The following is a 15,504-nucleotide window of genomic DNA, read 5'->3' as shown; positions in this document are numbered from 1 at the left end:
CAAAATGATATGATTGTAGGGTTATCATTTTTTTACGCATTTAAAAATCCTGCATATATGCGCTTAATTTGGTGGGAAAAAGGTATAGCAATGATGATACACACACACACACACACACACACACCCACACATATATAAATATGGATATAGATATAACAGTCTTATAAACTATCTATAATAATAGAAGTAAATAGAAGTACAATGTGCCCAAGTCTTAAAGGCATGATGGCGTATGAATGTCTCCGCCTATACTTAAGCGAAATTAAAAACTCATTGTTATATCTGCTAAGAAAATATTTACATGCAATAGACTCTAGGAGAGTCAACACAGAATTTTGCACAGGGTGCAGTATACTCCTCACTTTCACTAAATGTTTCCTCCTTTTGCGTGAAGTGTAAAAAAGAAGTAGGAACCTTCTACCACTGTGTCTGGCAGTCCTTTAATATCCAGATATTGGAAAAACGTCGCTAAGGAGCTTAGCTCAGTTTTCCACAAAACAATTGAATTAGACGCAGTATTGTTTCTTCTGAGTATACCTATGGGACAGCTCTCTTTATTTACTAGACATCTGACTTTAATGTGTAAACTTCTGCGTCTGGCGAGGCGATATATTCTGTTCCAGTGGATTCAGGAGAAGCCTTCCACGATTACACAATGGTAGGGAGAAACACAAACACACAAGGTTTTTTCTGTGGAACATCCCAGTAAAGTGAACATCTTTTATAATATGGCAACCCCTTTGTTTTGTTACTATGATTATTTCCCCAGTGATCTTGTTGATCTATTGCAGAAAGGGTGTCCGCACCTTGTCTTCGAAAATAAGTTATAGACTGTTAATTTTCCTTCTTTGACATGATTCTCATGCAAACAATAATGTATATGATACGATCCAAATGTGTGTAGATGTAACCGATGTGCATCGTTATTATTATTATTATGTGATTTGGTAAGATCTCTGCTATTAATAAAATATTATGGAAAGAAAACCCCTCTTTGTTAGCTTACATAAAAATGATCCCAATAAGTTCCACGCAGTGAGGTTTATAGATTTTAAAATAAGAAAAAAACAGCAATGAGTTGAGGAATCGGGATTGGTTTTGGAAGAGAAAACACTGGATCGGCGCATGCGTACTTTTGCATTGAGTAAAAATATTTGGAGTGACTAAATCCAGCTGTGACCAACATTTTTCAGCCTACAGGCCCGAGAGTGCCCATGCATCAGTGAGCTCACCTGCTCTCTCAGCGCTACAGGAAATGCCTGGACTTCAGTGACCTGCTGCCTGAGCTGCTCTAAGTTAAAATTTACAAAGTCGCACCTCCACCTTCCCCTTCGCCCTCTAACACTGCTCCCTGCAGTCATCACTTTGAGAAGAATACCAAACGCTGACTCAATGAAAACCCCGCAAAATGAAAGCTCCTACTCAGATCTTGATTGACAGGAGCGTGCCTCTGTCTTTCACCACGCTGTGAGGAAAATAAACCAGTCGAGCCACAGCAGAGTGTCTTTCCCACCCTTAGGGAGTGTGAGCAAACACAACCTTTTTGCTACAGTGATCCTAATGGTAAACACCGCCAATCAGGTTAATGGCACAGATATTTATTTATTTTATTTTTAGCCTCCCAATCCATGTACAGGGTCCATTCATTATGCTTCAGCCTGAGCAAACAGTGGTGCAAATACGGCACAATAATCTACCTATGCTATTCATGTGACTCATTGAGCCGGCACAATCCATTCACACGGCTCACACAGGCTCATACACACTCGGGCGCGCACAAAAGTGCCTCAGGTGTCGGAGCAAATAGCCCTTTGAAAACACACAATCAACAGGCTCCTACCTGCAATTTGGCGGCGGGTCCAAGGTTATCTCTGCAAGCTCTTTCTGGATTCTGAAACGAGAGGAAGATCTGTGTTATAATCAGCCTCAAACACACAAAAAAGAGACAGTTATATAAATCCTGCGTGTAAAATCAATCTCTAAGTGCATACACTGAATACCTCATTGATTTTCTAATGAGCTCCTGAGCGCTGTGATTGAACACAGGAATGAGTGCTGTCACGCAAGATCAACGTGAGGCTGAATATTTGCCTTTTTCTTAAACCGCATGGGCATGAATTGACATTGATGTCAACAGGGCGTGTCAGATAAAAGAATCACACCACATAATTAAGGTTTTAATGAATAGAGAGGTCAGATTTCTCACTGGTTAAGTATCCATTACATAACTATGTTTGTGATTTGACAGCAAGGATCCAGTAACCAGGTGACTTTACAATCACTTAGTCAGCTATAAACGCCTGTAATTGTGTCCATGCAGAGAACGCCACCTCTACCTTGTTTACAGACTTTGACAGAACAACTCAAAGGGTTTCATCTGAATGTGCTTTTGATTTTCTTTGGTTTAAAAAACAAAAAAAAAAAACACAAAAAATTTTTGTAGTTTTTCTAGATTAGGTCTTTTCAGCTTTATTTGATGGGGTAGGTGATGGCAGTGAAAGGGGGGAGAGATAGGGGAGGACATGCAGCAAAGGGCTGAGGTCGGACTCGAACCCACAGCTGCTTCGGCAAGGACATTGCCTTTGTACATGGGGCACCTGCTCTATCAGGTGAGTTTCTGGGCACCCTGAAAAGTTTGTACAGTTTATACCTTAAATTTCCCTCTTTGGAATTTTCTAAATTCAATAATATTCCAAAAATAATAAAAAGGGTTTCCCACACATTCATTTCTTGTTGCAGCCTGTTATGATTAAAACAGCTGCAGGCACAAATAGATTTTCTATTTTTGGAGCTGGACTGGTTATTAGAAACACTATTGGGAGTATATATGCTATTCAATTATGCATTGCACCACATTCTTGGCGTGCAGGGTGTACTCTGGAGCAGCAGGACGTCTGTCCATACGTGTAAGTGAAACTTAACTGTTCATTCTGCCGAGTCTAAAAGTTTGCATTTACTCACAGCAGCTGCTCCTCTCATCCATCAATCTGATCTGATCAGCTCAACAGATCAATTATCCACCCTGTGACTCACAAACTGCTGCTGAGGAAAAAAAAAGATCTCACGGAAAGCTCCGTCTGCGTCGTGTTCATGGAGTCCGCATAAACGTCAGAGTTCATAGAGGGGACACAGAATGATAAAAAGCTACACACACGCATTTAAAAGAGGCACCACCACACATTTATTCTAATGCTATGGAAAACACTGCTAAAAAAATGAGTCTGGCAGCTACGTTAGTTCAACTACACACATCAACACTGACAGTGGAAGCGGATATGTTTGGGTTAATCGTAGTCGGCATTCGCCCCCTCCATCAGGCAAAGATAGTTTGTGTGAATGTGGAAGTATTTTAGTCTCAAAGAACTTGTCAGAAATCAGTTTTGACACAAGCTTTGGGAAAAAACAACATTAACATATCGCATCTTCCCGACCTCCACACTGTGGAGTGAAAGTGAAATGTGAAAGTGCTTTGAGAAGGAGCTAATTAAACCCAGCTGGAATTACTTGCAAGCTTAATATTTTAATCACAGCACCTAAAAAGTGAAATCTATTGAAAACTACTGAGAGCACGTTATTAAAGCTTGAGCCAATCCTAAACTGTAGGGTTTCAATTTCATTCTATAAATGTTGTTTTTATCTTTTAGACACAATCTCACCCGTTCTGGGGCTTTCACGATCTTCATCAGTAGATAAAATTTGCCCAGTTCCCATTGAATTGTCGATGTTCCCTTTTTTTTTAGGGCATTTTGAGTACTTCTAGTCTATTTTTGGCTTTCTTAAAAGGGGAACTACACCCATTTTCAAAAGTTATACATCTTATTACTAGGATCTAAGACAGTCCAAAAATAGTAGTAAAAATGAACACTTCTCCCAAATCCAAAAACATGAGTGCTAAAACTCAAATTTGAGATGTCATAGGGTAGTGACAATGAATAGAGCTCATCTGGAATAGAAAGAGAAAACAAATATTCAGTGAGTCCATAAACAGGCACCTACATTAGACCTTGTCTAAGGGGCAGTTCAAGACTTTATACTTATTGACACCACAAGTCTGTGTCGTCTGGTTTTGAGAGATGTTCACAAATATAGATTGAATGTTCCTTGGCCATGGAAATAACACTGGAATTCTAATTTTAGGTGGTGTTCCCCTTTAAGCATGGTTTATGCTCACTGTAGTGTCCCAAGTGTGAGGTTCATGCACCAGAAAATGAAGTCATCACCCTCTGTACCTCGAGCGCGAAGACTCTGAAAGTTCTCATGGTACTTGGTTGTGCTGATGCGCACCTCTGAACTTTTGTGATTAGTTGGCCACTGTGCACACTCTGCTTTTTAGCTCATCATGGTAGTTTGGCCGAGAGGTTTCGCCCACAAAGACATCCCTATGATTCTTCACTCAGACAAAAGAATGGTCAAATTGTCTTAAACTCTTGGAAAGAAGTATACCCTCCACAAATTCATGTAAAGAGTGGCAAGCTGGGGGAAACAAAGGAATATAAAATATTTTCAACACGGAGGTAAGCGACGGTAATGTAAAATGTAACGTTTGGCAGTATGGAGATGTTTACTACTGTTGTCGGGCAGCCTACTTTTCTGATAACACTCGTTGACTTCTTGCTTAGCCACAGAATTTTTGTTCACATGCTCAGTGGCATTTACCTTTACGGTCATTGTACAGGTAAATGCAAAAAGGAAAATCAAGTTGCACTTCCTGAGCAAGTTGCATCAAACAACTCATTGAGAGCACGACAGCTTCCGTGCACGCTCGTGGCTTGCACACTATCTACAGGGGCCAATCATGTCCATCTCCTTGTAATCATGAGATATGATCAAAAGCCCCAGAACAGATACAAAACACTGTGGTGAAATTGTTGCTGTTTCACAGAATTTATCTAAACATTTAGATTTATAACATGGTTATTCTGTCCAAGTAATGCACATTTTCAGAGTTTTGAGGACCCACTAACAGGAGGTTGGTAATTCAATTACGACAACGATATCTTCAGAGCGCTTTTAATGTTAAGATACAATTCTCTTTTAAAGATAAACTTTGGCCTTAGAGATTAAATCTAATATTTATTGCTGCCAAACTGGTTTGTCTGGGGACGGCGTAGAGTTAGGTTGAAGCTTGATCATCAGATCTGGCTGAGCTGTTGGTGTCAGCAGGAATGCTGTCCCAATTACAAAGGGTACACAAAGTGTAAAGTGTGGACTTCAGATTTCAACTTGCCAAGTTCGAACTCCAGAGGAGGCAAGCTCCAACACCGGATATTCTGTGTTGACAAATAAAAAGATTTGATTTCTTTTTCCAGTCCCCTTGCATCTTGTTTTCACATGCTTCCCTGCTATGACTCAAAACGTTCAAGAATGCCATAAAATAACAAACAAAAGTAATTGACTATTCTTATTGATCATGCTGTCTGTTCACTCAGCTGTTTGTTAGCCAGGACATAAAAATAATTTGCTATTGCGAGGGAGCGGGAGAAGAAAGACAAGCAGTCGATGTTGACATGATACATTGTTTCAGCATCGACACGGCAGTGAATGGATTTGCGATAGTCACACTGCAAAGCAACGTGAGGCTCATTTACATTACACCACAACTGCTTTAGAGAGAAGTCCCTCATCAAACATCTTCAAATTCTACTTAACTATACACTGAAGAGAAAATCTACTGTAAATTATCAGTACTGCATACTGTATACATAAATAATCTGCAGAGTGGAGGTTAGGAGTAATGACAGCTGTACTGACAGGCTAAACAGCAGCTTATTTCTGTAAATCAAGCATAACCTGAAGACAAACAGTTTAAAAAAAATACTTACAGTTACTTAAGGAGTAAAAGCGTTTTCCAAATCACATAATAAATATTAAAAGAAAATGACTCACTTAAGGATATAAGGCCAGCTAAAGGAATGTAGGTTCAAAGATGTCAATTACAACACGTCCTCTTAAAAGTGCTCCTGTAATGGAGAGAACATCATAGGTTGGTTGATGATACACAACATAACTAAGAGTATCCAGAGGGGGATTTCCTTTAAACTCTCCTCTGTGAGGAAATGACTGCACACGACTCACTCGGGGACGGAGGGGAAAAAAAGACATATATTTGCAAAGGAGCCTGTAATACAATCTCCACGGTTATGGAGTCATTCTGAGCTTGAGTGCGTGCTGTGTAATTTTATCTGCAGTATTTCCTGAGGTGGCACATTTTGACGGCTGAAGCTGGGGACCTGTTAGGGAGAGTGGTGCAATGAACAAGGCCGGGGAATCCAAAGGGGAAAAGCACTGATTATACTGTGAGTTCCTCGTGCTCGTGCATGGCCTCTTTAAGCAAACACTTGCTTTCTCTAATGTTCCACAGCTCATTGCATTTGATAATCCCTCGGGTCACTGCAAGCACTAAACTATTACATTCTGCATGCCTTGACAAATGCAAATAAGTCAATATCATCTGAGTCTAGTTTTTATGATGGAAAACGCCAGCTTTGGCTTGTGTGTGGAGCAGCCGGTGATTTATTACAGGAAGTAGCACTGAAAAGCAACTAAATAACACTGTGCCTGTCAACCTTCCTATAAAGTGGTAACCCTCGAGGTCCTTAATTTTTATGTTGTAGCCATCTCTGGCGATAAGAAGTCATTGCTGTATTTATTTCTAACAGTCTGCTGGGGCCACAGCAGTCTTTTCCCAGGACATATCGAGTGCACGGTGGTTGCAAGTGCAAATGTAGAGGCTTTCATTAAAGTAGTCCTACAGATCCCAGGGAGTTAAGAAACAGAAGCCCCTTTCCCACCAAACAAAAACCCATTAAAACCCACTAATATCTGGCTTTTATCTCTAATGGGAAAGGTTACAACTGGCATTCATTCTTGGGACAAATGACTCTGCAGTCACAGGTTGGCTTCATTTAACATGTTACATATTGTATATATTGTATATATTCTTACTGTTATTCTTGCTTATGTATATCTTTATTGTTCATTTTTGTAGCTTTGCACATATATTTATATTTTTTAACTTACATTCTAGTTTTATATATTGCATTGTAGCAAAAGGCACAGTTTTATATTTTACACACTTTACACATTCAGAATATTATATCTTTATATTTACATTTTTGCACACTTACATACTCAGCATACAATACATACTTTATTTTTAAATATCTACATACTGTGCTAACTGTTTACTCTTACTGTATTTCTATTTTTACATTTGTATCTTTATATACTTGTTCTGGTACTTATTTCTAATAGCGATAATTCTCTCTGCTGGCATCAGAGTGATAGTAACAAACCACAATTTTCTCCCAGGGATCAATAAAGTATTCTGATTTTGATTCCACTCCAACACCCGAGTGAACGCTGATTATTATTGTGTCTCTACGATGACCACCTTCAATTAGTTTATTACTACTTTTTGAAGCATACCCAGGTCCTCAGGGTCAAATCGCACAGCAAAACTTCAACCCAATTCTGTATTTTTCCGACACTCACAGCCAGCTAGGGTTTAAATTTCTCTCTCAAATTCTTTTTTTTTATTTCTGTCTCTTTACATGTGAACAACTGAGTGTAACATTATGAATGTCTTCTGGCAGAGACAGTCTAAAAAAGTCTTTTTCCCATATTTAAATATCACATCACCCAATGTCATTCTGACAGCTGGCTTTTCACTCTGTGTGCCCAGCTGTAAGAACATATGTAAACACTTTTAATTTCAGCAGTGATTAGACAACACATTGTAGGAACTACTTTTTTTCTAGTACAACCCAGCCGTTAACCCACGTGTTCAGTTAGCAACCGAGAGCATAAGTACATCACCAAGCCTCCGGCAACACCTATGCCACACAGAAACATAAATAAATACTGCATACTGCTGTAGCACTTAATGGGCACCTGCAGTACATGTTGCCATGCCCCTTTGGTTGCACTAAAGTGGCTCCACCCACTCTTTAAGGTTGGATTACAATACGCTCCACATGCTCGTATGATTTGAAATAGAGACGCTGAATTGTGTGCTTTTATTTTGGCAACGCTGCTTCTAGCACTGCAAGCAGGCTTGTTCATCTACCACCTATTGTCACCACAGCTGCCAATAAGTGTCACATTGTGGAGAATAACAACATCTCTCTCAACAGCTCTGGTATCAGCATCAACACACGAGCTGAACTGGCTGAGCTGCCTGCCAAGCTTATTGCCCAATCAGATAAAAACCGCTGCTATATCCCGTGCCTTCACCCTGACGTGTCCAACGCCAACCTGCCATGAACTGAATCAGTGCTGTGTTACATCAGGAAACTGGGCAAAAATGCCAGGGTTGTGTTTAAAGTAAAACAATTAAGGCAGTGATTCTCTCTGAATGAAGTTATGTGTTTTATACCAACAGTGCATGTTGTGTTTAAGCAGCCTTTAAAAGGACAGTTCACCCCAAAATCAAACATTAAAACATCACAAACACATATTTTTCCTCTTATCTGTAATGCTATTTAGCAGTTTTGATTGTTTTTGTGAGTTGTTGGAGATATCTGCCTTAAAGATTTTCTGCCGTCTCTCCAGTATAATGGAAATATATGGCACTTGTCTTGTGGTGCTCAAAGCTAAAAAAATAAAAAACACATTTGAAAAATTTCTTTTCAGAAATCATGGCCCTGTAAGTTAAGATAATCCACAGACTTTGTTATGAGTGGTTTCATGTAGGAACTATTTTCTCTCAACCGATTTACACTCACCAACCACATCACCCGTTTCCAGTCCTAAATACAGAAATATTTATTTTATTTTGATATTAGACAGGATTAGCCCATCCGCACATCTGAGAAGCTGTGACCATAAAATAATGATTTATTACATTTAAATTGCTTATTTACTTTTGTGCAACTAATCAGCTAATCACTTCAGCGCTGACCGAGCCTCGGCAACAGAAAATCACAGCCTGCGCTGCTCTGACTGACAGACGATCTCTGGAAAAACCAGATCACAACACAGCAGTGAGTACCTAGCACCAAAGATGGAGAATAAAATCAACAACAGAAGTGAGCAACAGACGACCACTTGAACGGCTGAACAGAGCCATCAGGGCAGCACAGCACACTAAGTGTAAGAGAGGCAGTGCAGCAGATCTACCTCTTGGCGCTGGTGGAGAGCTTGGCAGCGGTCTTGCTGGAGATTTTGGCCTCCTTCTTCTTGGGCTGGGTCTGGTCCCGCTGCTCGGGGCCCGGCTGCTCCGGTGGAGCCGCCTCCCTCTGCTCGGCATCCGAGCTTCCCCCACTGGTGTTGGGGCTGTCGTCCGGCCTCGGCTGCACCTCACTGGACATGCTGACACTGCACACACACACATGAAGTGTTATGCATACCACATACACGACAGCAAAGTCATTCTGCTGGTGAAGACTGCATGAAATGGTTAAAAGGCCCGCAAAAGCCTACTAAGTGGACCTTTTAAATGGAGTTTGAATGGTTGCGCAAAGCTCCAAATTCCAAGGCAAAGAACTGGCTTCCATGTTTCATTTATAAATGGTTCTTCCCAGTAACATCCTCATCTTGTTTTGTCTGACAAACTGTCCAAACCACAGGAGATATCCAGACAACAAACACAGAAAGGAAGCAAATCCTCACATTTAAGAAGCTGGCAAGAGAGTTTTGGCACGAGCCGTAATGTCCCTTCTTGGACCGCAGCCACAGACCTGTACTGAGTGTCATTTTTCATCTCTTTCTCCTCATTTCCTGTCATCTCTTTACCGTCTGCTCTCAAAAACAGAGGCAAAGCACCTCCCAAAAACACTTCATCAGTTGTCAGTAGCTATTGAAGAATTTTCTGTCCATTATTTTCATTTACATCAGGAGATGTTAAACATATGGCTGCTGGCCAGAACCAGCCCACCAAAGGCTCCAATTCGGCCCACTGGATGACTTTGCACACCAAATATTGATGCTCTTATGAAAGCTAACGCCGGGTTCACACTGGACACGGAAACACCCAAATATGTTAATTGTCGTGCAGCCGCCCGTCAGCAGTCGCCTGGCCATTTACACCAGGAGCACATTTCTCCACGCTGGTAAGCAGCAATTTTCCTTCTCTGCTCCTTTCTAATTACATGGAGAGCCCCTTTCCCCGTCTCTCTGTCCCTGCTTGCTTGGGCGTCTTTGACTGCGTATCTGTGTCTGTGTGTGAGTGTGTGTGTCTGCTCGTCTCTCTCCCTCTCTACTTAGACACAATTGACAAGCATTTCAGAAGCACTAGATGCATATTTTATTACTTATCATGATCAGGGCATTTGTATAGTATCTAATGTAGCGTTTATATCGTTCATAATAGAATATTTAGCGAGAGATTCGCTCACGTGATGCCACCATTACCCCACAGGAGAGGAAATGTATAAGTGCACGTGGAAAAACTAAGACATATTGTTGACATTGCAGTAATTTTTCCAAAGACACCTCAGGCTGTTCATCATGTATTTGTAAATGGATAAATGTTTTCAGAATGTACTTCTTTACACTACAAGAAAGGGAAACATAAGGAGTTGTTTTTATTTATAATTTATTATGCAGTGGTTTTACTGGTTAATCCCACTTGAGATTAGATTGAGCTGTATGTGGCCTATGAACTAAAAAGAGTTTGAAACTCCTAGTTTAAATTATTACCAACTGCATTTGGGAAAATCTGCCGTCAGGACTCAAAAGAAATACTGAATCAGACTTGCATGTTGGGTTATGGTTAGGTTAGAAAATGCATTCATTAGATTTAGAGCTGAACTAACGATTACTGTCATTAAGAATGAAACTGTTGCTAATTTTCTTGATTAACTGATTTGCTCTAGAAAGTGTCATAAAATTGTAAAAATTGTAGTCAAGTGACGTCTTCGGTTTGTCTGACTAACAAAGACATTCAATTTAAATGAGGGGTGTCAAAGTCATTTTTATTAATGGACCAGAAACAGCGCATTTTGATCTCATGTGGGCCGGGCCTGTGAAACCATTGCATAATAACCTATAACACAAGTGTTTGCGGACTTTGGTGTAAAGAAGCACATTCTGCAAACAATTATCCTTTTACAAAACAGATGCCCAAGATGTCTTAAGAAAATAAGTGAAATTTACACATTATCTCAACATTTTTCTACATTTAGTGAGTCAACTACGTACATCTGCTTATATTTTTACTCCTGTGTAGTCATGCTGGCATCACCACAACAAACTGAAGTGGAAGCTAGTGAGGACGCAGCTCAATTATCTCCTGCTTTACAAGGCATTTACAAATTTTGACAATGATTTAGTAATACGGTGATATATATTATTATATAATATTTTGCTCAGTGTTTAATATCTTTAAATGTGGCCATAATCATTGTTTGGTCAGGATGGAAAATCCTCTAAAAGCAGCATTCTGTAGGAAGAAGTCTACTCACTGTTTAACTTGCCCCGGAAACCTGGCACTTTTTAGCCTTCACAAGTGCATCAATATTAGTGCGCAAAGTCATCCAGTGGGCCGGATTTGACCCTTTGGCGGGCTGGTTCTGGCACTAAAGCCATAAGTTTGACACCCTGCATTAATATTTTGTTTGTGGGAATGCCCCAAGCGAGCGCCAGAGAGTCTAGGAGAAGGTTGTTGAACGTGAGCCAGATAATTGGTAAAGACATTAACTCTGCAGAATACATTAATTGTAATAGGGATGTGAACAAAGGAATTCACAGCCCCTCTCACACTGAAAAGACTGACTTATATCTTTTATTTTTCCTTTTGGGAAAGCAATTGTGTTCATTTATAAGTTAGATATTTCGAAGCTCAAATAAAAATATAATTTAAAACAACAAAGATTGTTAAAGAAAAATTGTATCCTTATAGCTAATTATGCTTCCTGATGTGCAATTTGTGTGTTTTCTCAGGGAGTTTCCATTTTTCATCCTTTTTGATCATTTACGCAGTATCTATAAATATAATTCACACTGTGGTGATGCTTGTTCATAAATTCAGTGAAGATCATGCCGACCGCATGTTTTTTTTGTTCACTTTTATTCAAAAAGTTGCACTAATTTAAACAAAAGTCCAGCTTTACCCCAATTATAAATCTACTTTTATTTCAAAGAAAACCTTTTTCACAACTTTCCACTTTTTGCAGATATTTCACACTGATTTTTTTGATACATTAACCCATTATAAAAAAAATAATGGCTTATTGCATCACTACTGAGGTCGTTCCACCTCGTGAGAGGTTATTCTGTAACCCTCTACAGAGCTACATTTGGAGCCACAGAGGGTACAAAGTTTAATACAGACCACAGATCTTTCACCACTCTTCCTCAGAATCAGTCGAGTTGAACGCCCGCTGGTCCCAAGACTTGAGTCTCGATAATAAACGACACCTACAAGGTCATGTTCGCTAAATCCAATTCCTCCATCACTCTGAGTGTGTGTGTGTTTGTGTGTGTGCGTGTGTGTATGTGTGCGTGCGAACGTCAAGGTGAATGCCTCTATTTGCATTCCCCTGGTCCGGTATGAAAAATGTATGATACAGACGAATGAGTGTGAGGGTATTTTTTGCTGGAAATGAATATCAAATTGGGCAGAAGTAAGGACAGATTGCTCAATAAACATGACAGTGGCTTTGGCAAGCTGACGCGGCTTCTGACATTTGACAAACAGCCACTGCACACAGCCTATCTGATGTAATTAACTGCATTTGGTAGTGAGCCGATATGGGAGATAATTGGGGGATTATATGGGTTAGGATGATATAGAGGGGCATTGTTTCAAAGGTCATAACATGTACATGCTCTGGTGGATGGAGTCCTCTCAGGGGATGGTGTTATTAAGTCGAAAATTGTGTGTTTCCAGTTATGCATGCAGTAAAAGTTGCAGACAGAACAGTGGGCTACATCTTTAGTGCAATGTTTTTCCTCTTCAGGTGTGAAACCGTCAAAACACCTCATCCATAACCATACACTATAAAAAATAAAATAGCAGCTTTAACTTGAAAAAGTTTGTTGCCCGGACTGCCTTGAAATTTTAAGATTACTGAATTTGAGATTACAAGGTTTACAATGTGTTAATTCAGATGTTCCCTACGCCAAATATACATAAATCAAAAGAGCGGTGGGAATCAGATTTGAACACGTCCGTAGATGAAGCCCTGTGAGAAGATGTGTGTCAAAAAAGTGTTTATGCAGCCATTAAATTCAAAATTATACTATCTCACTTCTCAGAAGTTGCATAAATATCTAAAAGGCGTTTCATATGTGGCACAGCAGAAGGCACTTTTTTTGCATGCTACTTGGATATGTGAGAAAGTGCAGCATACTTGGAAATATGTAATAACTTGTCTTCTATTATAAGCGTCTCCAAGTTATGTTGGTAAAGTCACTGGTCTAAATTTCAGTAGCAATCCCGTTTTTTACATTCGTCAGGATTGCATTTTCTGTTGCAAGAAAATGTTTAGCTCTGACATGGAAATCAGACTGCCCTCTTACTTTGTCAAAATGATTCTCAGAAATGAATACATGTATACCTTTGAAGTAAATAAAATACATTCTGAGAAACAAATATGATCAGCTTATCAAGATATGGCAATCCTATATTGACTACATGGACTCTCTCAGTCTGACCCAGACTTGTTGTAGACGCACTAACTGTCACAGCATGCCCTGTGGATATTTACCTATGTAATGTCTCTCATGTCATGTTTTGTTAGGTCTCATTTAATTCTGCTTAGCTGACCCTGCTGACACGCTTGGCAAGGTAAATCTGTAATAGGGGGTTGGGCGGGGAATGTTTTGTCTGGTTTTGTACTGTTGCCTTGTTTCTTAAATCTGAAAATAAAAGAAATTAGTTTATTTTTACAGTGCAAGTGAGGCTTGCCAAATTGTGTGTTATCAAGTCCAGTAAAAGGAAATCACACCCCAGAGACAACCCACAGTCCTTATACATTCTGTGCACAAAAAAAAAAAAAAAACATGTCAAATTCACTTCTGGCAACTACTAAAATAGGCCCATGCTTTTCAGCAGGTGTCATAAAATCTGTTTTTACTAAACATTTTCTAAATTTACGTATGTTGTAAACAAACCAGCTCTTTAAAAAGCGACATTTCAACTTGTACATGTAGTTTGCACTATTTCAGCTCACCTTTTTCAGATGGAAACTTTTCAAAATGTATGCAAAGAAATATTTTACCATTGTATAAATCCCTGGTGACACCTCATCTTGAATTTGCAAGTTCAATCTGGTGTCCTTATAAATTAAAATATACAGAAACATTGAGAGAGTTCAGAGGAGAGCTACTAAACTAATGGTGTCATATGAGGAGTGATGAAGAAAATTACCAACTCTATAGCATACAGAAGACACGCAGGTGACATGATTGAGGTGTATAAGTTTGTTCACAGAATACATGATATTTGGGCTGAGCCTGTTATCCACTTTAGGAATAATTGATATATGATATGATATGATATGATATGATATGATATGATATGATATGATATGATATGATATGATATGATATGATTAAAATGATTTCCACTAAGGTGTGCCTCTGAAAAGTGAAAAAACTTGTTCACACTTCCTGCAGTAAAAGCACTGAATGAGCTTCCAGAGGATGTATTTTGTACTCTTTCTTTTAACTCTTTTTAAAAATATTTGGATACAATCGGGTCAACAAAGGATATTTTGAATCCTTTTAAGGCTGATTTGTGACTGTTTTTATATTATAGTGTGTATTTTGTAATATAGTTTTGGTGTAAGGTTTTGTTGTAGTTATTGGACCTGGTGTGTATGTCCTGTACCAGAAAAACCTCCATCAAATTTCATTAAATGTAATGACTACCTGGCGATCTATTACAGAAGTTTGTTTTTCATTTGGTGCAATGGGTGTACACCGAATCAAACAGCGGCTGTTAACCGTGTTTTAAAACGTGTTTGAAGGCATTCATGTGGACTTTAAATACACTATTAAAGAAGACTGCCTTAAAAATGAGTGATATTTAAACGGAGTTCGGCGAGACGTGCTCTCTATTAAGCACCACGCAGAAAAAGCACGTAACGCTATCGGGCTAATGTTCAGGAGCCCCCCCGCCCCCGAGCACTCACCCAACCCCCCGGTTTATTGGCTATCTGCGAGGAGTTAACATCAAGACAGCCTCGTTATTACACATCTCGGTACAGCTAAAACAAGATAAAGCTCGACAGCACACTTATCCGACACCGTATCTAGCATCAGAGCTCCCGCTGACCGCTGCCAAATCTGCTCCAGCACAAAAGACAGAATGGATGCCCCCTCTCTTCCCCAACCGCCACCGCCGCCCCCTCCCTCCACAAGATAACGTAATAAACCTCTGTTGTCTTTGTGGAGTTCAGTCTTTTACAGAAAAACACGGGCTGCTCACCTTTATACGCAGGCTGGACGCACGGCTGCGGGGGAAATGTGTTATTATGTCCGCTGTATATTCCGTAATCCGTATCGCTGGTTGTCCGCTGCTCTCCGGCCGCTGCTGTGACTGACTGCGAGAGAATG

At 39.8% G+C, this 15,504-nt stretch overlaps 1 protein-coding gene across 1 annotated transcript in view; it reads right to left on the bottom strand.

The window, feature by feature from the left end:
* LOC121957836 (ubiquitin-conjugating enzyme E2 E2-like) overlaps window positions 1–15,504 on the bottom strand; it is a 70,665-nt gene extending 55,161 nt beyond the window's left edge. Inside the window, exons 1-3 of the mRNA XM_042506623.1 lie at window positions 15,377–15,504; window positions 9,121–9,318; window positions 1,841–1,891 (exon numbers count right to left, since the gene is read on the bottom strand). Coding sequence (XP_042362557.1) covers window positions 1,841–1,891; window positions 9,121–9,311 — 242 coding nt within the window. The 5' untranslated portion in view covers window positions 9,312–9,318; window positions 15,377–15,504. The remainder of the gene's footprint in view (window positions 1–1,840; window positions 1,892–9,120; window positions 9,319–15,376) is intronic.

This window comes from Plectropomus leopardus, chromosome 18, assembly GCF_008729295.1.
Source record: "Plectropomus leopardus isolate mb chromosome 18, YSFRI_Pleo_2.0, whole genome shotgun sequence".
NCBI classification, from domain to species: domain Eukaryota; kingdom Metazoa; phylum Chordata; class Actinopteri; order Perciformes; family Serranidae; genus Plectropomus; species Plectropomus leopardus.
Note: the sequence above shows the minus strand (reverse complement) of the source record. Positions and strands in the feature narration are given on the sequence as shown.